The 23,169-nt window shown below is 37.6% G+C and overlaps 2 protein-coding genes across 7 annotated transcripts; both read left to right on the top strand.

Annotated features, from left to right (window-relative positions):
• The first annotated feature begins 81 nt into the window (after window positions 1–81).
• LOC138887819 (uncharacterized mitochondrial protein AtMg00240-like) lies at window positions 82–462 on the top strand. Its single transcript, XM_070169607.1, has 2 exons — window positions 82–226; window positions 311–462. Exons 1-2 carry the CDS (start codon window positions 82–84, stop codon window positions 460–462), a joined length of 297 nt encoding a protein of 98 aa, XP_070025708.1.
• A 2,639-nt stretch (window positions 463–3,101) lies between these two features.
• LOC104231385 (transmembrane 9 superfamily member 3-like) lies at window positions 3,102–14,616 on the top strand. 6 transcript variants are annotated; one of them, XM_070170926.1, is made up of 9 exons: window positions 3,103–3,422; window positions 3,502–3,663; window positions 6,630–6,845; window positions 7,409–7,449; window positions 7,626–8,214; window positions 8,308–8,445; window positions 8,547–8,703; window positions 8,806–9,290; window positions 14,021–14,616. In XM_070170926.1, exons 3-9 carry the CDS (start codon window positions 6,697–6,699, stop codon window positions 14,238–14,240), a joined length of 1,779 nt encoding a protein of 592 aa, XP_070027027.1. In that variant the 5' UTR covers window positions 3,103–3,422; window positions 3,502–3,663; window positions 6,630–6,696; the 3' UTR covers window positions 14,241–14,616. The 6 variants fall into 6 exon arrangements, with proteins under 6 accessions (XP_009782678.1, XP_070027027.1, XP_070027028.1 ...); XM_009784376.2 differs by having other exon boundaries at window positions 3,102–3,663; window positions 6,687–6,845; XM_070170927.1 differs by having other exon boundaries at window positions 3,103–3,663; window positions 6,687–6,822.
• Window positions 14,617–23,169: the final 8,553 nt, after the last annotated feature.

The following is a 23,169-nucleotide window of genomic DNA, read 5'->3' as shown; positions in this document are numbered from 1 at the left end:
TTTCCTTAGCATACTAGGCCTGATATCTCTTATTCAGTCTAACATCATAGTCTATTTTTGGTCTCTCCCAGAGTGCCTCACATGATTGCTGGTTTGCATGTTCTTAAGTACCTCCTCAATGATTTTGCTCAAGGGACTTTGTTGAATGCTAGTTCTAATTTCTCCTTGAAGGCTTTTGCTAACTTTGATTGGGCTGCTTGCCCTATTTCAAGAATATCTGTGACTGGTTATTATATTGTTCTTGGTGATTCTCCTATATCCTGAAAATCTAAGAAACAACCTATTGTTTCTTTATTTTCTGCTGAGGCAGAGTATAGGGCATTAAGAAAAGTTATTGTTGAGGTAGTTTGGCTCATCCAGCTGCTAGCTGACATGGGGTTGTCTGTTGCTACTCCTGTTCCCATTTATTGTGACAGTCAGGCTACTCTTCACATCGCCAGAAATTCTATCTTCCATGGGTGAACAAAGTACATTGAAGTGGATTGCCACTATGTGAGGGATGCGCTATCTTTTAGGGTGATTTCTCTTACACATGTATCTTCTACTAACCAGCTTGCTGATGTCTTGACCAAGGCTTTGTTAGGTGTTCCTCATCACAAGCTTTTGTGCAAGCTGGGCGTCACTCACCCTCCAGCTTGAGGGGCGGGGGTTGATGACTTGGGATTTTTGCCTCACATAAATCAGATTTAGGATAGTTTTCTTCTTGGGCCTTTTGTATAGTTGGGCCATTTCATTTTATGTTCTTTTATACTGGGACTCGGTCCATGTCCAGTTTGTTTTATTGAACCCAATGTTGTGCATACTAATAGACCCATCGGGTCCTAAGATCAATTAATAGATCATTCCCATTTCTTATTTACCTAATGGTGTCTACAGGCTCTCTCTCCACCGACTAGAACCTAGGGATTTCTCGATCCTTTCATTCAAATTCCGGTCAATTTTATCGGCTAACATAATGTGCACTTATCACTCCACCACAACCCTTGGTTGCACGTGTACTATTCATCTTTCATCTTTGTCTAACATTTATGTTGCAAAATCTCAGGTGAAAACTTCAGAAAGATAACTACTCTTTCAGCGCCATTGAACTTGCTTCTATCAGTTTCTTACTCCAACTTACCATCATATATGAATGTTGTCTGCACCATTTGCAAGATGCACCCTTTGTTGAATCGTTGGAGTAAAGAATGCCATCTAAGAAGTCAAATATAACAGCTATGTACAGACAGCCAAAGGTTGAACTCGAAAGGAGGTTCGTTGTGAAATTGCCTTAGGCAAATTACCAAACATTTAATGCTATGAAAAAGTTAGAAGTCATTTTAGGTGTGACTAGAAACTCTTACATTATTCTTTAGTTCATTATTTTACAACAATGAATACTACACAACTTGCATTCACGTGCAAAACACGTATCGAAAAACTAGTTTAACTAGAATTGCATGAGTTATAATTAAATTAAAGACCAATTAGAAGCACATAAATACCTGAAAAACAAATTAAGAGTAAAGATAAAATAGCAATGATGGTTAAATTTGTGACACTTGTCTTATTTAAATGTTAAAGGTCCAGATTTATTAAATAAAAAATAATCTTAATCATGATTAATAGTATACCTTTATCCTAAGATTTTGTGAGTGTAGATTTGGTTACTAGTCTGATCCACATGTTATAAACATTTGATTTAACATAATTTGCATTTAAAAAATAAACTTTTTTTTTTATCTTCCTAGCTATTTGAAATGATTTAATACATTGTTAATTAAGACGAAAATAAAAAGAATTAAAACCCAATGTGTGGCGTACCAAAGGACCAAGTTACCACCATTTTCTGAAGTCACGTAAGAATCTTCAACAGAAAATATACCTCCCAATATATTGTAATTGTTTCATGGTGAATTTCTATTGTTTATTGTTGAAAATACATTATTTTACGAGTAATCATCAATTGCTTAGCTTAAATAATAGGTTGCCCGGGGAAGAGGGAGCTTTCTAGATACAAAAAATAAAAATAAAAAGGGAAATATTAAGCCGATTATAAAAATATAAAAGGGATAATATACTTGGTCAAATTTAAAAGAACTTTTTGGTTGAAAAATTATAACTTGGGCGGTTCAATTTATGGCTTTTGGCTTGTTCTAACATGTGTTTGGCTTAAGAGTGATTAACTTAGAGCACTTTTAGTGTTTAGTAAACATCAAAATAAGCAACAAAAAAAAAAGTTGATAAAAGCTAACCCAAACATCCTCATTATCTTCCCTAGGACTTATATTTTATGATAAGTATCATTCTTTTAATACTAATATTTTTGGAGATGGAGATTTCTTACTAAACTTAGAGAGTATTGTTTCTCCTTAGAATAAAGGTATATTCATGATGATTAAGATTATTGGAAAAATAATAAATTTTATTTTACCCCTGTACCCCTTAACCTTTTAGTGTAGGAAAGCAATAGCCTCTCACCTTATGAATAGGAAAATGAACCCTCTTTGACAAAAAAACCAACAAAATGAAAGAGCCATCCCCAGAATTTACAAAAGTCATAACTATCCCTGGTTTGGATGGAAAACTTTTTTTCATTCAAAGACAGAAGCATCTTTAAAAAAAAATTCCGTGAGTAATTTTATGTTAAGTTTTAGTTGAAGGTTGAAAGAACATAACAAGAATGCTTTCATTTTGTTGGTTGACTGGAATTAATGCGTAGTATTAAATTAAAAAATTTGGTGCCACTAAAAATGAGATGAGAGACTTCAGCAAGTATTATATCTTTAAAACGGCCCTCAGAGCTCGATCAACACATGAAACACATTTACTGCAGAAAATACTGTGTGGCAAGAAGCAGATTTAGTACTTAGGTGACAAAATGTCAATTTAAAAGAGAAGCAAGAAGGAAGAAAAATATGCCTACATTACTTGATCGTTAATTGAAATATTTCAGATGGGGCATTAATCTTTCTCTCAAGTCCAGAACGACACCGTTCTCTTAAGTTTAAAGAGTAGTAAGATAATAATGAAAATTAGCAGTCTCTCCAATGTAATCTCAAGGATGAGAGCTTTCCAATTGTTATAGCCCGTCTAATTTCATCTAACATATATATATTCACATGAAATTACTCGTCAGGAATGCGTTTTTATTATTTAAGATGCTCTTTGAACGAAAAAAAATTGTTATACGGTTGATTTCTAATTCTCCCTCTAAACAAGAGATAGCTATGATGATTTTTTTAGGCTGGCTTTATGATGATTTAATCTTGGGAAAATGATGAAAATAGCGAGCACGCATCAAAGTACCTTCACCAAATTTTTTCTTCTCTCTCTCTATGCAATTGCTGCTTAGAGACTGTCATGGCAAGAAGCTGTTATTCATTAATCCAAAATAGGCCACAATTGAAATATAAACGGTGGCCAGAAAAAGGCTATTTCTGGTAAGTCGCTGTATTGGTCCAAACCTGGTGTGGCATCATTTTCAAACTTTGACGAAATTAATATTTTCTTTTTCCAAAGCATTTCTTTTCTGTCCAAAAAATGAAGACCATTTGAGTTGACCATGTCAATGATCGACGGCGCTTCAAAGTACCTTCCAATTGTTTTCATGTAAAGACTAAAGGAGTATCCTTCTTCTTCTCCTTCACAAATTTCTGCAATAATTGCCACTGCTCTCTCTCTGTAAGCAATTCTGAAGCTTTTTCTTTGTTACTTTTGCTGTCAAATCCTCTTATTCTTTGGCTATCTGAATTCTTCACAATTTGCATATATGATGCCACAAATTGTAAATTAGGAGGATTTTGTTAGTAACTAGCTAGCTAGTGTTTTGGATGCATTCACTTGTTCCTTCCTTTATGTTTACTTTCCTAATTCTACTTGGATTAATTAACTTACAAAATCTATTGAATCTAAAAAATAGCTGTGTTCTATTATTATCTTGATTTTGTCAATGGTATATGTCATCTAGGTTGTTCATGGTTCGGTTTGGATCGGTCTTTCCTAAAAAGAAACCAAACCAAGTAAGTCGGTTTTTCAAATATTAGAACCAAACCAAACCAATTAAGTCAGTTTTTTCTCAATTCGGTTCATGTTGGTTTTTCGGTTTTTTCGGTTATTTGTCGGTTTTTTCTTAAATATAAGGCATACACTACCAAACACACATTTCGACGACCACATCAACATAACACTATCAAATCAATTGCCCTTTGAGAAATCTATTATTTACCAAGATATATTGATAGATAATTGAATCAAATAGTGATAAATAATTTAAGGACTCAATTAAAAATATATTATTTTTAACATGAAATAGATTCTTACATTTAACAAAAGAAAACTACCAATTAAACTAGAATGTGAAGGTAAAGAACTGTACTAAAAGTGCAAACGATTAATATTTACTATAAAAATTTTAAAACTTTGTATAAAAGTATACATATATATATAGGTGTAATAATAAATTTAAAATAGCTACTCCTATATTCGGTTTGGTTCGGTTTTTTTTAATTAAAACCAAAACCAAACCAAATTTGATCGGTTTTTAAATTTCAAAACCAAAACCAAAAAGTATCGGTTTTTTTGGTCGGTTTGGTTTGGTTTTTGGTTTGGTTCGGATTTTCGGATTTTTATGAACATCCCTAATCATCTATGAAAGCTCACGAGAAACTCCAGTTTCTTGACTATTTTATGGTGTTTGTTCAAATTCAATAACAATGGTAAATATAGACGAGCAGTACGAATAGTAGCGAGAAGTATAATAGTTGGTGATTTAACCTTACTACATACAGCAATTTCTACTGTTTATCACAATTATTCACCAAATATAGGAAGATATTAGATGCCAGAAAAAACTGATGTTTGTAAGTTATGATTAAGCTCTCTGTCTGATGGAATCTTGAACTTTTTAGAACTATTGCCGTTGATGCATCTAGCACTATGAGGGAGTGTATCAGCTATCAATACATAAAGCATAAAGTTTGGGGTACAGCCCCGATACAATCATAACAACCCATAAAACGGATGCTATCACTAGTACAATCTAAGGTAATCCATAGAGCGAGCAGAGTTCAATGCAAAATGACTAAAATTCTAAAAGCAAAGCAAAGCTCAAGGGCTCCCACGGATTAAAAGTGTGGCTCACCAATATATCCCCCTCAAAGCCAACAATACTTCTGCCCTCACGTGGTGTCTCAACACCTGGATCTGTAAATGTAAAGGAGCGAGTCTATCGACTCAACAATTAAATGATAAATACATCCAAATTTAAGAGACAAGTTAAAGACTTCAGAAACCGTTACCACAGTCTATATACACAATCGCATCATACAATCAAGTATATGGAAATATATCTCGTGTAGCCTCCATCTATGCACATTAACCATTTCCATATTCAAAATACGCTAAGGTTACAATCATTACTTACTTTTAACCTCTTTATTAGCCCAAACCTTGATAAACACCACTCTACCATGCAACATTGTCTATGCTAGAAAAAATAATCACAAATACTTGGTAAAAGAAATCACAAATTGGCCAACTCATCAATAATCTAGCATCGCAATGCTTAAAATAAGGTTAGAAATAAACTCCAAACCTGCCAGTAGTCAAACTCCATTAGTGGAATAAACCTAAGTTAGATAACTCTTTCTAAGAATATAACTGATTTCTTACCTTGAATTCTTATGGGGAATCTTGATGGGATGTTAGCCCCTTCGACCCCTCTCCGCAATTCGATGAGCTAGAGCTTATTTTATTGTTGCTTCTTCAGCAAAAGCAATTCTCTTTCCTGTGGACCTTCCTCCATTAGAATCAAGGGCATCGGGTCTAGCTCCACTCTCTCCCTTTACTGCTTAGCTACCGCTCTATGGTTTTTTTTGGATAAGGTAAGTTTTATTAATGAAGGTACCAAGATGGTACAATTACACCAGACCAAAAAACGCTTACAGCTCTGTGGATTAGTACCTTAACCTTTGCAGCCGCTGCTGGAAAGCCGTGTCCAGAGATAAATCCTATTTCGGATAGTGTGAGTTAAACATATTTTTCCCATCCTTAGGTCGTGCTAACATTGAGAAAATAGATTGGATTTGTGGTTTATATAGTAGAGAGTTAGGGCACACTCGAAATGGCTAAGTACCCTCCTCCGGAAGCTTTTGATGTGACGCATCAAGCTTTTCATAGAGTTTCTTGGCCAAAATAGCCTCTGACGCATCACATCAACAATTTTCATTTTGCCGTATCAGGGGTTATGCCTCAGTAGTGTGCACCTTCATTGAAATGATCATAACTTTGTGCAGGAAAGTCCTAATGATGAACGGTTTGAACCGTTGGAAACTAGACTACAAGGGTTACAAGTTTTCGTCTTAAATTATTATCAATTCCTTATAGGTTAAGACTTGTGCATCTTTAATGTTAAGGCATGTTTCACTTGTTAGCATAGGTACAAGCTTCCAACTCCTCTTGTTTCCAAAGCACTCTTAGCTTAATACAAATAACACCAACACATCAAGCACACATACTTTCTAATGGTGTATATATATAGTCAAGAACGGGACGGAGTGTTACAATGTGACTCACACATTTTTCAAGATTAATTTATACACTAATTCATGTGACTTGTATCATTTTTTCTTTTTCTTGCTCTTTTTCAGCTGGGTACCAGTCAGCAGTCATTTTACTTGATTTCATATTTTTCATCTTCTTAAAAGCCAAAGAAGAATGGAGAAACATGTGGTAATCCTCATTTTTACAACTGTAATCATGAGTCTTGGATGCCTAGTACAATCAGATGCCTCTACACATCAGTATAAAAGTGGAGAAAAAGTGCCTCTCTATGCAAACAAGGTTGGCCCATTTTTTAATCCCAGGTAGATGCCTTAAACATTTCCATCACTATGTGTTGTTGCTTTTGACTTGTGTCTTTACTTCAGTTTGTGTCAGGTAAATATAATTTTATTAATTAGTTTAGTTCACTTGCTAAAACAATCTTTTCATCAACACTTCCGCATCACGTAAAAACAAGGAAATTCCTGTCCCCTTCCCCAAAAATTCCACCGTCCACCTAGTTTCTATTTGAAGGCACTTTCTTGATTGCATCATAAATATTAATTGATCTGACTCCTACAATTATTTTCTGATCGATTTTATTAGTATAATATTCACTTTCTGCTTGAGATGGATGGTTGGCTCGGAAGCAGATTTTGAATCTATTTTCTACCTGATTATAAATCTGCTAAAACCCTTGGAACTGGTCAGTGATAGAAAACGAGCACAATATATATTAATGAATTAGATTATCTCTTTGTGGATTAAAATCAGGCGGTCATCAAATGCCTTAGACAATCTTGTTAGGCATTTTCATGTGGCAAATGAAATGAAATATTTCTCTAATGTTTCTTACTGTTAATATTATTCATTTTTCCTATTGCAGTGAAACTTATTCTTATTACGATCTTCCATTTTGTCGACCAGGTTTTCTTTTTCACTTTTGTTAAGTCCTTGATTGTCTATTATGCTGAATAAGAATCCTCTATTCTTGTCGCACATCACAATATTTTCTTTCGTTCCTTTCTTTTGTTTTTGTCAATCTTCTCTTAAGGTTTTCTGGTTAATCTTATTTGTTACCTATTTTTCTAAAACATTGGCAGATAATTTGGAAAAGAAGAAAGAATCTTTGGGTGAAGTGTTGAATGGAGATCGCCTTACATTTGCTCCATATAAGCTCGAGTTTTTAGCGGACAAAAAAGATGCCAAAGTTGTATGTAAGAAAAGGTTGACAAAGGAGGAAGTTGCACAATTCAGAACCGCTGTTACACTGGATTACTACATCCAGATGTACTATGATGACTTGCCAATATGGGCCTTCATTGGGAAGATCGATAAGGAGGGAAGCTATGACCCTAATGAGTTCAAATATCACATTTATACGATGTTTCACTTTGAAATATTTTACCACAAGGACCGTGTTATTGAAATTAACCTTCGAGCCGATCCGTATGTTACAGCTAATGTAACAATAGATGAGGAAGTTGATGTAGAATTCCTTTACACAGTGGTGTGGAAGGCAACTAACACCCCATTTGAAAAGAGAATGGACAAATACAAGATGTCTTCTTCTCTGCCCCATCACTTAGAAATTCACTGGTTCTCAATTATGAACTCATGTGTGACAATTTTCATCGTAATGTCATGTCTGGGAACAATTTACATGCGGGTCCTGAGGAGAGATATTTATAAGTAAGAAGATGTGTCCTCTTTATTCTTTCACTATGATATAGTTTGATCTTAGTATCAGACTAAAAATACTCCATTTTGCTCAATCTTGTGAAGGCTTGCGCAGGATGAGGAATTCTCTGATAACCAAGAAGAAACTGGGTGGAAAAGCCTCCATGGTGATGTCTTCCGGTACCCAAAGTGCAACTATTTGCTTTCTTCAGCGCTTGGTTGTGGAACACAGCTGTTGGCAGTGTCAGTAATTTCTGAGATCATCTTGTTTTAAGTAGAAGCAGTATAAACTATTTGTGAAAATTATGCTCATTAGAGATTCTTTCTTGATCATGTTTCTGCAGAGTGGTGGCCATTTTAAGTTTAGGCGTGCTTGGTGTTTTTCAACCGTATGATCGAGGAGTTTTGCACACTGGTTTGATCATAATATATGCAATAACTTCTGCAATTGCTGGATTTTCCGCAGTATCTTTTTATCATCAGCTCGAAGGAAGCAACTGGGTATGAACTGCAGGATTGTGCCTACCTTAACTCTTCTCTCAAATTGTGCTCTGAATAGAAGATTGTACAGATAACCTTATTATCTTGTTTTTGGCATGGCAGCTAAGAACTTTATTGCTGACGGGAGGAATATTCTCTTGCCCCTTGTTCCTAACCTTTCTCTTCCTTAATACTGTTGCCATCAAATATGGGTCAACTGCAGCACTTCCTTTGGGCACGATTGTGGTTATACTTCTCCTCTGGGTTTTGCTAGCATTACCTTCACTTCTGTTAGGTGCATTATCTGGGAAGAGAATAAGGTCTGAGTTTCAAGCTCCTTGTCACACCACAAAGTGTCCTCGTGAGGTTCCACCACAGCGTTGGTACAGGAGTATCATAATGCAAATGGCATTGGCAGGAATTTTGCCTTTTGCTGTCATCTATATTGAGCTGTATTACATATTTGCAAGTGTTTGGGGTCACAGGATATACACAATATATGGCATTCTTTTTGTTGTATTTATCCTTCTCCTGATTACAACTGCCCTTGTCTCTGTTGCTATGACGTACTTCCAACTTGCCGCAGAAGATCATGAATGGTGGTGGAGGTACTGCCTTTCTCATCTTACTACTATGATGCTTTTCTTCCTGAATATTGCCTTCTTTTCATAAGGTGTAAATATCATGATTATTAGAGCATAAGTTAACTACTAGCTACCTTACTGCTTTGACCAATTCTTTAGTTAGTAGTTAGGATTTTGTTAGTACTTTATTTTCTCAAATAAATCTCCTTATTCAAGGAGTTTGTTTAGCAAGTAGTTTAGTCCTCCTCTGCCAGATGAGTTAGTTTAGGGAATTGGTTTTTCACTCTTGTATTTAAAGGCTGCTTTGATTCAATAAACATATCAGCTTTTTGTGCTTCTCTTGTTCTTATATGGTATCAGAGTCTCAACAAACTCTAACGAGTTAGATCCTATCTTTTTTTTCTCCCACCCACCCTCCACAAATGGCCGACACTATTGGAGTTGTTAATGCTGATAACAATAGTGGTGTGATGGTCGTCCAATTTAATCATGTGTCACAAATTTTTAGTTTGTAATTCTTGTTCATCGAATAAGGCTCACCGCTATCCTTTTTAGAATCTTACTTTATCAAGTACCAAACCGTTTCAAACAATATTTAGTGATTTATGGGGTTCTTCTCCGGTTTTATCGATTACCAAAAATCATACTACTGCATTTTTGTTGATCAATACACCAAATATACTTGGCTATATACATTAAAAAATAAAAGTGAGGTTAAAGACCTTTTCAAAAATTATCAAGCATTAATGGAACGTCGTTTCAATACAAAAATTGTTTTTATTTATACAAATGGTGGTGGCGAATATAAAGTCTTGATCCATAGCTAAGTTCTCAGGGTATTGAACATCTTTTATCTCCCCCATACACACCCCCAAAGAGTCGCTCTTGCCGGAAGACGTCACAGACATTATTGAAACGGCAAGAACTTTACTTCATGAAGCTTCGCTTCCACCGACTCTTTGGTCTTCTGCTTGTCAACATGTGGTTTATCTTATAAATAGCTTGCCAACTTCACTTTTACAAAATAAATCACCTTTTCAAATATTGTTTGGTAACGATCCAAATTATAATTCTTTAAAAATTTTCGGGTGTCTCTGTTATCCCTGGCTCAAACCCTATTCAAAAAATAAATTAGAGCCACGATTAACACCTTTTGTTTATTTAGGTTATTCTTTAAATTATTATTGCCATCAATGTTTCGATCCGAAATCTTCCAAAATATATTTATCTCGAGATGTAAAAATTTTTGAAAATAGTTTTCCTTTTCAGAATATCTTTTCAAATATTTTCTTAAATTTTAAAACTGTTGCGTGAGAAAACCTAACTGGAACTAACCCAACAAAATTTCCTATTTTTTCTCTTCCCATAATAAGTGAATTACCCAACCCTATACTTATCCCAAATACAGAAACCAGCGCTCACAAAGACACCGTCTCCTCTGCCTGCGCTCCAACAGAATCTGCAACTATAGGTACGTCTTCGACTTCTCCTCCTACTAATTATGTTGTTCCTCCTGATCTTAATGATACCCAATCTTATCCCCTATTGCCATCCCCAACAGTTATCCCAAGAAATTCAAATGTCTACTCTCCTCCACAATCATTACGTACATTATCACCACCCCCTTCCTCAACACCTATACATTCTCAACAACCATTCACCTCAGTCCCACAGCCTCAATCACCATCTTTTCCAATTGTATACAGTCGCCGAACGACCAAAATGACATCTACTTGCCAAACCACCGTTGCTCGTACCACTGCCTCAACTCCGCAACCCTCACAACCTTCCTGTCACAGAATCACAACAACCTTCTTTCCCTCCAATTCACAGAACAACATTCACAAACCGAAAACAATCCTTGACTTCATGGCTCGCTTATCCCCCACCATCACCCCTACTAGTTTTAAACAAGCTAACAAACACCTAGAGTGGCAGAGAGCAAAGAAAAGTGAATTTGATGCATTATTGAATAATCAGACATGGGAATTGGTACCACATGACCCCACAAAAAATATTGTTTCTTGCAAGTGGTTTAACAGGTTAAAGAGAAAAGCTGATGGGACAATCAATCGCTACAAGGCTCGCCTTGTTGCAAAGGGGTTTACACAATGCCCTGGAATTAACTTTCACGTTACATTTAGTCCGGTTATCAAATCGACTACTGTGCGCTTGGTGCTTTCGATTGTTGTCCAGCAGAATTGGCCCATACGTCACCTTGATGTCAACAACGCGTTCTTGTAGAGTCACCTAGAAGAAGAAGTCTACATGGTCCAACCTTCGGGTTTTGAAGACGAGCAGTTCCCCTCACAAATATGTCGCCTAAAGAAAGCGATATACTCACTCAAGCAAGCTCCTCGGGCCTGGTACAATGAACTTAAAACGTTCCTTCTCTATTTGGGATTTGGCAAGTCCGAATGTGATGCATCGCTTTTCATTCCCAAAGTGTCGAACAGCGTGTTGTATGTGCTGGTTTATGTCGACAATATAATCATCACCGGGAGCCATAGCTCATATGTAAATCAGGCTATCTATTGTATTGCTGGCCGTTTTTCCATTAAGGATCTCGGAAACCTTAACTTTTTCCTCGGAGTTGAGGTGCTTCGTGTTGCAGATGGAATTACTGTATCACCATCCAATTACATCAGTGAAACCCTCTCTAAAGAAAATATGAAAGACTGCAATTCCGCAAAAACTCCAATGAGTTCCAATGAAGTACTTCAACAAAACGATGGAGCGAAACCAACTAATGCCACTCGCTACTGGAGAGTTCTTGGAAAACTACAGTACTTGTCGTTCACTCGTCCAGACATAAGTTTCTCTGTGAACAAATTGTCTCAATTTATGCACTCCCCATCTAAAGTACACTGGAAAGCACTCAAACGAGTACTCAGGTATCTTCAAGGAACAATTCAGTTTGGTCTTCGCATTCAAAGAGATAATGATTTCAAGCTGCACATGTATTCTGATGCGGATTGTGCTGGAGATACGAGTGATCGAGCCTCCACTACTGCTTACATACTATTTTTTGGCCAAAATCCTGTGAGCTAGTCATCCAGGAAACAAAGAACAGTTGCTCGCTCATCAACTGAAGCAGAGTATCGAGCAGTTGCAAGTGCACTTGCTGAAACAAATTGGGTGATGAATCTGCGAAATGAACTACATGTTTCACTTCCACAAGCACCAACCATTTAATGTGACAATGTTGGTGCAACTTATTTGTGCGAAAATCCAGTCTTCCATAGCCGCATGAAATACATTGCGGTGACTTTCACTTTGTTCGCAGGCAAGTCCAACAGAATCAAGTTCGCGTTGTTCATATTCATACTGCAGATCAGCTCGCGGATACGCTCATCAAAGCGCTACCAAAGCCAGCCTTTGACAGACACTTATTCAAGCTAGGCGTAGTTACACACTGCCTAATTTGAGGGGGGCGTATTAGAGCATAAATTAACCACCAACTACTTTAATGCTTTGACCAATTCTTTAGCTAGTAGTTAGGATTTTGTTAGTCCTTTATTTTCTCAAATAAATCTCCTTATTCAAAGAGTTTGTTTAGCAAGTAGTTTAGTTCTCCTCTTCCAGAGGAGTTAGTTTAGGGAATTGATTTTTCACTCTCGTATTTAAAGGTTGCTTTGATTCAATAAACATATCAACTTTTTGTGCTTCTCTTGTTCTTATAATGATCTCCTAATCCAAAGCAGATTGATTTGCTCTTGAAAAAGGAACTAATGGAAGGATTTCCACATCTTTGTTTCCTTGAAGTTTCTGTGTCTTCCTTTAGTTTGTTCTATTTCTATATTTTCCAGTTTATGATCGTACACCGTCAGTTCTCTTTAACACCGTATGTGCAAATTCATAGTTCTAAGATAATTTTCTTCTTGATTCACATAGAAGCTCACTTGGTAAGGATCGAAAACTTTGCTTGAAAGGATTAGTTTCGAGTCTTTGGTCAGCACTCAGCAGTTTCTCTTGGTGGGTGATCCATAAATATGATATAAGTTCTCATTTAGGTTGTGGCATGCCACGACACTGGACTGCTGGTAATCTCCCCTTAAAACGTTTTCTGATAACCGAGAAATCCCCGAAGGCCTATGGTGCACGGTTTGAAACTCGATGCATCGTGGCTTTTGCCTGTGGCAGGGTCCAAACCAATGACGTGCACCTCACCCAAGCATCACGTGCTGCTCTTACTACTAGACCAAAGCCCTGGGCCCCTCATCATCAGCATGAATCTAATTTTCTGTTGAATAGTCATTTCTTCTTGCATCTGAGTCTTTGGGGCTCATCCATCTGACTGTTGGATGAATGGTTATCATTGCTCTAATACTAATGTGCTGCTACCTGATAATGCTATAGAAACATCATATGGGGAATTCCTCACATGAAAGAGTGCTTGAGCTTTAGGAGTGCTTAGAATACGTTCCTCGTCTTTCTCTCTCCTAAATTTTGTTTGCAGTGCTACTGCCTACGCACTAAAATTTGAATTTCGAATTTCTGTTTAAGGTCTCCATTATTGTCCTTGTCTCTTGAAACAAAGCCAATAGCGAGCATTTGTCAGAATTTTATTGCCACAGTAGCGTAGGATTTAGTTTAATCTGTGATTATTTCCAGCCTTACATCAACAGGAGAGTTCCCTAATCTTCATTTGAAAAATGCTTGAATGTCAGCAGTTACCGCTAATTGTTATGCATTTGAAAATTGAAATACTTTGCTATGTCTTTAATGGCTGACTTATTGCTCACTTGAAACAGGTCTTTTCTTTGTGGTGGATCGACTGGCTTGTACTTATTTGGTTATTCCTTCTACTATTACTTTTTGCGGTCAGACATGAGTGGTTTCATGCAAACCTCATTCTTCTTCGGATATATGGCTTGCGTTAGCTATGGCGTCTTTCTCATGCTAGGCACTGTCGGCTTTCGTTCCTGTTTGCTATTTGTCCGTCTCCTGTATGGCAGTATCAAATGCGAATAGCTGGTTGCTTTCAAGAACATCCTTTGGTTGTTTGGAGAAAGTATTCATGCCTTATCTTTCATAGCTAATAGTTCAGTTGGATTTCGAAGTCAAGAATCAAAAATTTTAATGTCTTTACATTCTGGGATGTTGGCAAAGTTTAAGAAGCTGTTCTGATTTAAGGACACAATGTACTTTAAATGTGAGAACAATAAGATTTTCTTATTCAAAGTTTAGCTCAATGAGTGAAAAATAGTTAGTTTTACTCCTTGAGGCTTGAACTAATGCTTTACTAGTTGCTAGCGTATAGTGTAGTACCCTTGTGTTGCCAGCATTCCCAAATGGAGTTAATGGCTGAATATTCAGTTGGTTTATAGTTAAATCTTTTTATAACTTAGATTCTTCGGTTCGGTGGTAGGTTTCAAAGATTCAGTTAACCGAAGTTTTGTCATATTGTACACAGGTAAATTGCATTTGTGCTTTATATTACTACCACCAAAATTCCTTTAACACTCTCACTTTCTTGTTCTCTTTCTTTCGTGCCATTGCAGAAAAATTGATAGCCAAAGCTGAGGAAGAGATGAGTAACTTAAGGGATGTAACCAAAGATCTGTCTCAACAAGTGAGGATATTAGAGTAATAGGTTAAGCATTCTGGAAAAACCAATTTATCAACAACGATGGCTTAATATGGGGGTGTCAATTTAATCTCAATCCCATTCAACCCGCCCAACCCGCCTAAGGTTGGGTCGCTCATTGACCCAACCATTGTTGAATTCAGCTTATCTTGATCAGACCCAACCCATCTTAGTCCATTTAAAGTTGGGCTGATTTTCAGCCCAAATTGATTTATGAGCAACTTTGCTAAAATATCTTTAAAATAATTCGTTTTTGTTTGATATGTTATATATGACCATAACGAAAGAAAAAAAAAGTCTTATTTGTTAATTAAACAATTCATAAGAAAACAACATACGTTAACTAAAGCTTGATAAGAGTTGGGCGGGTTGGGTAATGGTCTAAATTTTAGCTCATCTTGACCCAACCCATCTCAGTCCAAATAACTTTGGGACGGGTCATAGGCCTGCTCATTTATTGACTCAACCGATTTTGACATGTACAAAATCAGCTATGCCCGCCCATTTGACACCCCTAACTCAATACTTGCCTAAAGGTTGAAATCCAAGATTATCACAACTCAATCCAAAAAAAGAACGATGCAAGATGTTAGCGGGAAACTGTCTTTTGGAACTTTTCTCAAGAAGAAAAGTAATCAACAATGACTTCATCCAAACTTAACGGCATTTCTTAAAATACAATGGTTGCTGGACTAGCAACCAAAACTTTGCCAAAAAGTACAGGTAATCGATTACCTACTTCACATCAATCTCCTATAGTTACCAGTGAGAAAATCTTGCTTGTCAATCTCCCAAGATTGACTGCTCAAGCAAAATCTTCAGACACATCTCCCAACGAAGTGATCATGGATTATTGCCATAGTCTTAACAGTATGGCTCATTCTTCCCAACCTCTCTCTTGTGAATTCATCGAGGCTAAGTTCAGTAATGGAGAACTCGAACTCAAACACCCAAACCTTAATCACCGACCCACTAATACTCTCCTTCGCACCACTCCCACCAGAACACATGTCGGACTCTTGGCTGGAGTTGGCATTACAGGGGACCATCCAAAATTGCAGCTAATAGTGGGGTCAGTCCCCATGGAAATCACAATCCAGGACCCTCAATACTTAGCGAGGCTAGCTATGCAGCTTCTACATCAGGGCCTGGCAAACTTTGGACACCAGCTGTAGATGTCCATCTTTGCTCCAGACACAGTACATGGGGACACAACAACCATTGTCCATGGAGGAGATCAACAACCTAATGGGCCACCTGTGCCAGTCCATGCCCTTCTTTCCTCTGATGAACCTGGAAGCTCTATCACTATCACCCAACTTCACCGTGTAGCCACCAATAGTCCCGGTACCCCCCCCCCCAATCATCCTGTCCACTATCTCCCATCAACCAGCTGAGCATTACTCAACAATACACTGAGTTACCTCAAGGCATCCAATATGGACCTGAAAAATCTCATAGAAAAGCTGGGGTCCCAATAACAAAAGCATTCCTCATGCAAGAGCCACTAGAAATAGAGTTCAAAGAGCCCTTGGGAGAAATGCTTATTGCTCTATGCCCCAGAAAGCTAACAAGCTGCTCAATAGATCTCCGAGTGACCTTATCTTAAAGCTCAGGGAACTCAGCAATATCCCTAAAACCCCTATTGGGAATGATAAAGCCAACACCTGTGGCCAAGGGGAAGGGAACTAAGAGGAAGGCCCCTACTCAAAATCCATTATTAATGAACTTCATAATATGGAATGCTAGGGGTGCCAATAGTGATGAGTTCCGTAGGCACTGTGCCTACATAGTTAAACTTCATAACCCTGCTCTACTGGTCCTACTTCAAACTAGGATGGCAGACCACATGGACCTCACTACTGAATTCCATTTTGATGCCCAATTCCAAACCCCCTTGGCTGGCTAGTCTGGGGGCATTGTGCTCATGTGGAAGGAGGACTTGCTAAAGCTGGAGGAGGTGTCTACCTCTCCCCAAGGGATCCATGTCATGGTCCAGGTAATTTGCATCTTCCAAAAAATGGTTGTTTTCTTGTATTTATACTAGTAATTGTTTAACTGACAGAACTAGACTTTGGGAGCTCCTAGAAGACTTAGCTTCTATTTATAGGGGTAGCTAGCTAGTGGGTGGTGACTTTAAAGAAATTCTAAAAGCTAAAGATAAATTAGGAGGTAACTGCTTAAACTTCAATAAGAGTAATAGATTCTCGCAGTGCCTCAACCAATGTAAGCTAGTAGACCTAGGATTCAAGGGCTCCAAATACATATGGACCAACAAAAGATATACTAGGAGGCAGAACCTGATCCTGGAAAGACTAGATATATGTCTTGCAACTGATAATTGAATAGAACTCTTCCCTGAAACAACTGTCACCCACCTCCCTAGAGCTCATTCTGATCACTATCCTTTGCTCATCAATCTTACTGAGCAACCACAATACCTCATACAACATACCCTTTAGGTTTGAATCTATATGGTGTAACCACCCTGATTTTCTGCCCATTGTGCAACAAAGCTTCTCCTCTAAGCAAGGCGTCCATAGGACTACTAAGATCTTGAAAAGCAGGGTAACTATCTGGAATAAGCATGTGTTTGGCAACATATTCCACAAGAAAAAGCATATCCTTGCTAGATTAAATGGTATTCAAAGGTATAAAAGCTACACCTTTAGCACCTTTCTCCATAGTCTTGAAGCTAATCTCCAGCAAGAATTCAATGTTATCCATAATAACGAAGATGACTTCTGGAAGCTTAAATCTAGGATTGACTGGCTGCGTGAAGGATCCAACACCAGGTTTTCCCATACTTCTACCCTTAATAGGAGGAGGAGGAACAAAATCCTTTGTTTGAAAGATGAGGTAAGAAACACAATCCAGGAACCCTGGCTCATCAAACAAGCGATCATTAAGTATTTCACTAATATCTTCTCCACTAAGCACCTTCAATCCAGTAACACCCCCTCCTTCAGGGAAGATAGGCAACATGTCCTAGATAACAGAGCCAAGCTAACCTTGAGTTCCCCTCTTAGGCTGTCTGAAATTAGTTGTTCCCTAAAACCCTTTAAGCCCATGAAGACTCCAGGTCCTGATGGGCTCCATCCTCTCTTCTACCAGAAATACCAGCATATCCTGGCCAACCAGATAAATAACTACTGCATGTTTATGTTTTCATATACCATCATGCCCCATGAGGTTAACAAAACATATCTTTGTCTAATCCCCAAATGTCATAATGCCACCATGCTAAGAAACTTCAGGCCAATAGGGTTGTGCAACACCATGTACAAGCTTATTACCAAAATCATTGTTAACAGAATCAAACATGTCCTTAGAAATATCATTGGCCCCACCCAAGCTAGATTCCTCTCCAATAGAAGAGTTGCTGATAATGCCATTATGGTTTAGGAATACATTAACCACTTCCAGAAGATGAAAGGGAAAAATGCTAACATGATCTTAAAAGTTAACCTTGACAAAGCATTGGATAGGTTGGAATGGTCCTTTAACTCCCTACTCTACTTCAATTTCCCTAATAGACTAATCACCTTGATTATGTCTTGCATCACTACCAGTTCCATCTTTGTTCTAGGGAATGGTGACAAGACCAAAATTTTAACCCAACCAGGGGCATTAGACAATGGGACTCCATATCCCTCTATATCTTTATCATTTGCATGGAAAGACTCTCTCGAAAAATAGATGAGGCTGTTAGAATCAACTCATGGTTCCTTATCCGCATCAACAGGAGTGGTCCCAAGATCTCCCACCTATTTTTTGTTGATGACCTGACCTTATTTGCTAAGGACAACAATAAGAACTGCCATCCTATCTTAATAACACTAGGGGAATTCAACAATGCATCAGGCCAGAGGGTCAACTTCGTAAAATCAAGAGTCTTTTTCAGTGCCAACTGTAGAAAGGAATGTGCCAATCATTGCAGCTCTATCCTAAGCATTAAAGCAGGCTAAGCTTTTGGAAAATACCTTGGCTTTTCCATTCTCCATAAAAGACCCACCAGCAGTGACTTCCAATTCATTTTGGATAACCTTAACACCAAGCTGGCTGGTTGAAAAATAAGATTCCTCAATTTGGTTGGTCGCACTACTCTAGCTAAAGCTAGCTTGAGTAGCATTCCAAGCCATGTTATGCAGTACATTAAGCTTCCCTCTAAAATAAATAGCCAGATTGATAAAATTTAAAGGGGTCTTATGTGGGTCACAACTGATGAGAAGAGAAAGCTCCACATGGTTAATTGGAACACCATTACTAAGCCTAAGAACGGGGCTGCCTGGGAATGCAGCAAGATCATATGAAGAATAAAACTTCCTACACTAGCTTATCATGGAGAATGTACAATAACACTAGCTCTATCTGGGCCAGAGTGCTCATGGGTAAGCACTGTAATGGAGTTGGCAGGAGAGGTAGGCCCAAGACTAGAATTTGGCAGTGCATTCAAGAGGGATAGAGAATTTGTACTAAAGCCTCGGGATGGGTTGTCCGCAAAGGGGATAGTATCAATTTTATGAAGGATAACTGGATCCTTAACTTGCAGCCTCTTATCTCTATCTTAATAGGGCCTTGGCAATTGACAGACTTAAACAGAAAATTCAGTACAGTTCACAGTAATGGAATTTGGGACCTAAGCTCTTTAAGCTACCCCATTGCCCTTGACATCTCCACCATTATCCAAAGCACCTTCATTCCTCTGAATTCAAGGGATAATGATATGCTCATTTGGAATCTCACCCCCTCTAGTATTTTCTCCTCTAGGTCAGCCTATAACTTCGTTGCTAACAATTTTAAAAGCAACCATGCCCAGGAGGATCTCTGTGGTTGGATATAGAAGCTGAAGGTTCCTAATAAGATCAAATTCTTCACATGGTTGATGAACCAAAATAGACTTCCCATTGGAAGCTATCTCCATCATATTGGCCTGAATATAGACCCTAAATGCTCCTATTATAGTGGGCATGCAGAAGACATTAACCATATCTTCTTTGATTGTCCCAATGCCAAACTTTTTGGATAAACCTTGTCAAAGCCAGCACCAATAGCCAACACCTCCCCTAAAATTCTTTCACAATGCAAAAAATGGGAGGATACTTGGCAAAGACTTCAATGTATCCCCATCAATGCCTGTATCGATTTGCAAATGCTGCTCCCCTTTTGTTTCTGGACCATCTGGAAAACCAGAAACACTAATGTGTTTGAAAAAAGAAAGAATTACATCTCCACCCAACAAGCAATTGCTATAGCAGTTGAATACTATCATGGCTGCTAGGCAGAATCCACCTACTGTAACAATTACTCAATGCATCAAGTGGTAGCCACCAGATGATGGGACACTAAAGCTTAACATCGATGGAACTGCTTGTGGTTCAACTAGGCAAGGGGTTATAAAGGGAGTCTTTAGGAACAATGGAGGGGACTGGGTTATGGGCTACATGAAATGTTTAACTAACACATCCTAATACAGCGGAACTTCAAGCTCTTTGGCAGGGGTTAAGAATTGCTATTGATCATGGGCTTTATCTAATTGTGATTGATACCGACTCCACTAGGGTAATAAATATGATAAAAATGGTAATTTTACTCACAATCCCATTATCTATGATTGTAGGTCAATGATAGAGCAGCTGGGGAATCCAGCCATAGGGCATAACTACAAGGAGCAGAACCAGGTGGGGGACCTCCTCGCGAAGGAAGGATAAAAAAAAGCTTTGGAAATACTCAGTTTTTGGCAATTCCTCCGGTGTTTGCTAACGAGGCACTGTGAGCAGACATCTTAGGAACTGTTTTTAAGAGGAAAGTCAATGGTTGTAATATTGATACAATTAATTGTGATGACCTGCTAGGTCATCTATAATTTTACCTTTCATTTCTATGCTCTGAGACCTCGAATAGCTCTATTTAGCCTTCCTCGATTTTCATGCACAGTCTGTGTATTTTTCTGGAAGGTTGTGAAAAAAATTGATGAAAATGTGAAATCGTGCCTTAAAACTCATTTGAGTTGACTTCAGTCAACGTTTTAAAAAAATGGACCTTGATTAGTGTTTTGATGGTCCTAGTGGATTCATATCATGATTTGGGACTTGGGCGTATGCCCAGAACCAAATTCGGAAATCCCTAACTTGATTTAACGTAATTTGTTCAAAATTAGAAGTTTAAAGGTTTAAAGAATTTTTAAGTTTGATTGTAAGTTAACTTTGTTGCTACAGGGTTTGGATTTTGGTTTTGAAAATTGGTATAGTTTCGTTTAAGTATTTATAACTTGTCTGCAAAATTTAGTGCAAAACAGAGTTGATTTGATGTGATTCGGATGTCCGATGAGAAATTGCATGTTCTTAAGTTTGTTTGAAAATTTCATTTGATTTGGTGTCTGATTCGTAGTTCTAGGTGTTATTTTGGTATTTTGATCGTACGAGCGAGTTCGTATAATATTTTTGGACTTGTGTGCATGTTTGGGTTGGAGCCCCGAGGGCTCGAATGAGTTTCGGATAGGCTACAATGTGAATTTGGACTTAGAAGAATAACTGATGCATGTCTGTTCTGGTGCTGGACTGCAGATCTCGCATTTGCGAACAATGAGTCTCATTTGCAAGCATGGGCTGGGTTGTGGAGATTTCGCATTTGCGAGAAATTCTTTATATTTGCGGACTCTATATCTTTGCATTTGCGGAGGTTTTGGTTGCAATTGCGACCACTGATTGACTTGGTACTACTTCTCTTTTGCAAAGCATTGTTCCTATTTGCGAATAGCCTTGGTTCGCATTTGCGATGACAACATGCTCAGTGACTTTTTTGCATTTGCAAAGGGTTGATCACTTTTGCGATCATCGCAATTGCGAACTATGTGTCGCAATTGCGATCATCGCAATTGCGAACTATGTGTCGCAATTGCGATAACTGCAGCTGGGTAAAAGAGGTGGAAAACGGGATTTAGCTCGTTTCTTTCAATTTATCAACCCTAAACACTCTAGAGGCGATTTTTCCAAGATATTTTCTTCCTAAATTCATTGGTACGTGACCTTAATATCTTTATTTCAATTACCCATTATATTTCATAAGTTTTCAACATCAAATCTAGGATTTTCATGGTAGAAATTAGGAATTTGGGTAGAATTAGGAATTTTTAAAAATTTGGGGTTTAGACCTCGAATTAAGGTCAAATTTCGAAATTAATTACATAATTTGGCTCGGGGGTGAATGAGTGTTCGGGTTTTGGTCCGAGTTCGATTTTGACCAAGCGAGCCCGGGGTTGACTTTTGCTGACTTTTTCAATAATGATCTAAATTGAGCCTCTTTCATTCGTGGGTAGTTTTTAAAGCTTATTTTGAATCATTTGGTTAATAATTTGTTAGATTTGGTTGGTTTCAAGGCTTGTTCAAAAGGCAAGGCCATGGTTCAACTTTGAGTTAATTGCGAAGTGAGATAAGTGTCGGTTCTAACCTTGATTTGAGGGGATTAGGAACCCTTGAGTTATGGCTATGTGAAATTCATGTGTAGCGGCATATATGCGAGGTGACAAGTATATATATGCCGTCAAAATACTTGTTTCCGTATTTCATTAATTATTTTATTCCATGTCTTAATTGTTACATGCTTTAATTTCTTCCTATGCCTTAATTTGCTACTTGTCATTTATTATTCTTGTATTAAAATGTTAGTTTCTCCCATGCCTTCATGATTTAATTGCTACGCCTCAATTGACTTACTTGTACCCTTTAGTTATCATTTATTTGACTTTTCTTGCCGCTTAGTATTAATTTTTAGCAATTCTTGATTTGGTACAAGATTTCCCTTATGGTTCTTCTTTCATATTTGTTAATCATAGAGATTCTTGTTATTCGAGTTGTTGAATTGATTTCATTTATTGATTTGTATTTATGGATCGGGTTGCATCCGGCAATAGGTGGAATAAGAGAGGATATATATTGATAGTGTGGGATCGGATTGCATGCCGCAACAGGTGGAATAAGGAAGGATTGATACGGTGAAATAAGGGAGGATTATGATATTGATTTTAATTATATGGTGGGATCGGGTTGCGCGCCGCAACTTATTTTTTTTTTACTTGTTATTATTGATATTTACATGGAGGAATAAGGGATGATCGTGTTTGTATGGTGGGATCAGGTTGTGTGCCACAACGGTTTATGAGTTTTGTATTCCTTGTGGTATTTTGTTGGCTTCGGTGTTTTTGTATGAGATTTTAAGGATTTGGTATTTCTAATTTCACTGATTTTTGAGAATTGAGTTTATTGTCATGAGTTATCTGCTTTATTTTCCGTTTTCCTTTCCTGTAATTATTAT

This window comes from Nicotiana sylvestris, chromosome 3, assembly GCF_000393655.2.
Source record: "Nicotiana sylvestris chromosome 3, ASM39365v2, whole genome shotgun sequence".
In the NCBI taxonomy this organism is placed as follows: domain Eukaryota; kingdom Viridiplantae; phylum Streptophyta; class Magnoliopsida; order Solanales; family Solanaceae; genus Nicotiana; species Nicotiana sylvestris.
Note: the sequence above shows the minus strand (reverse complement) of the source record. Positions and strands in the feature narration are given on the sequence as shown.

Coding starts and splice junctions, on each gene's coding strand:
- LOC138887819 (XM_070169607.1), top strand. CDS start 82: ATGATTGCTGGTTTGCATGTTCTTAAGTACCTCCTCAATGATTTTGCT. Junction 227..310: donor TTCAAGAATATCTGTGACTG/GTTATTATATTG, acceptor CTGCTGAGGCAG/AGTATAGGGCATTAAGAAAA.
- LOC104231385 (XM_009784376.2), top strand. CDS start 6,697: ATGGAGAAACATGTGGTAATCCTCATTTTTACAACTGTAATCATGAGT. Junction 7,450..7,625: donor TCTTCCATTTTGTCGACCAG/GTTTTCTTTTTC, acceptor AAACATTGGCAG/ATAATTTGGAAAAGAAGAAA. Junction 8,704..8,805: donor AGCTCGAAGGAAGCAACTGG/GTATGAACTGCA, acceptor TTGGCATGGCAG/CTAAGAACTTTATTGCTGAC.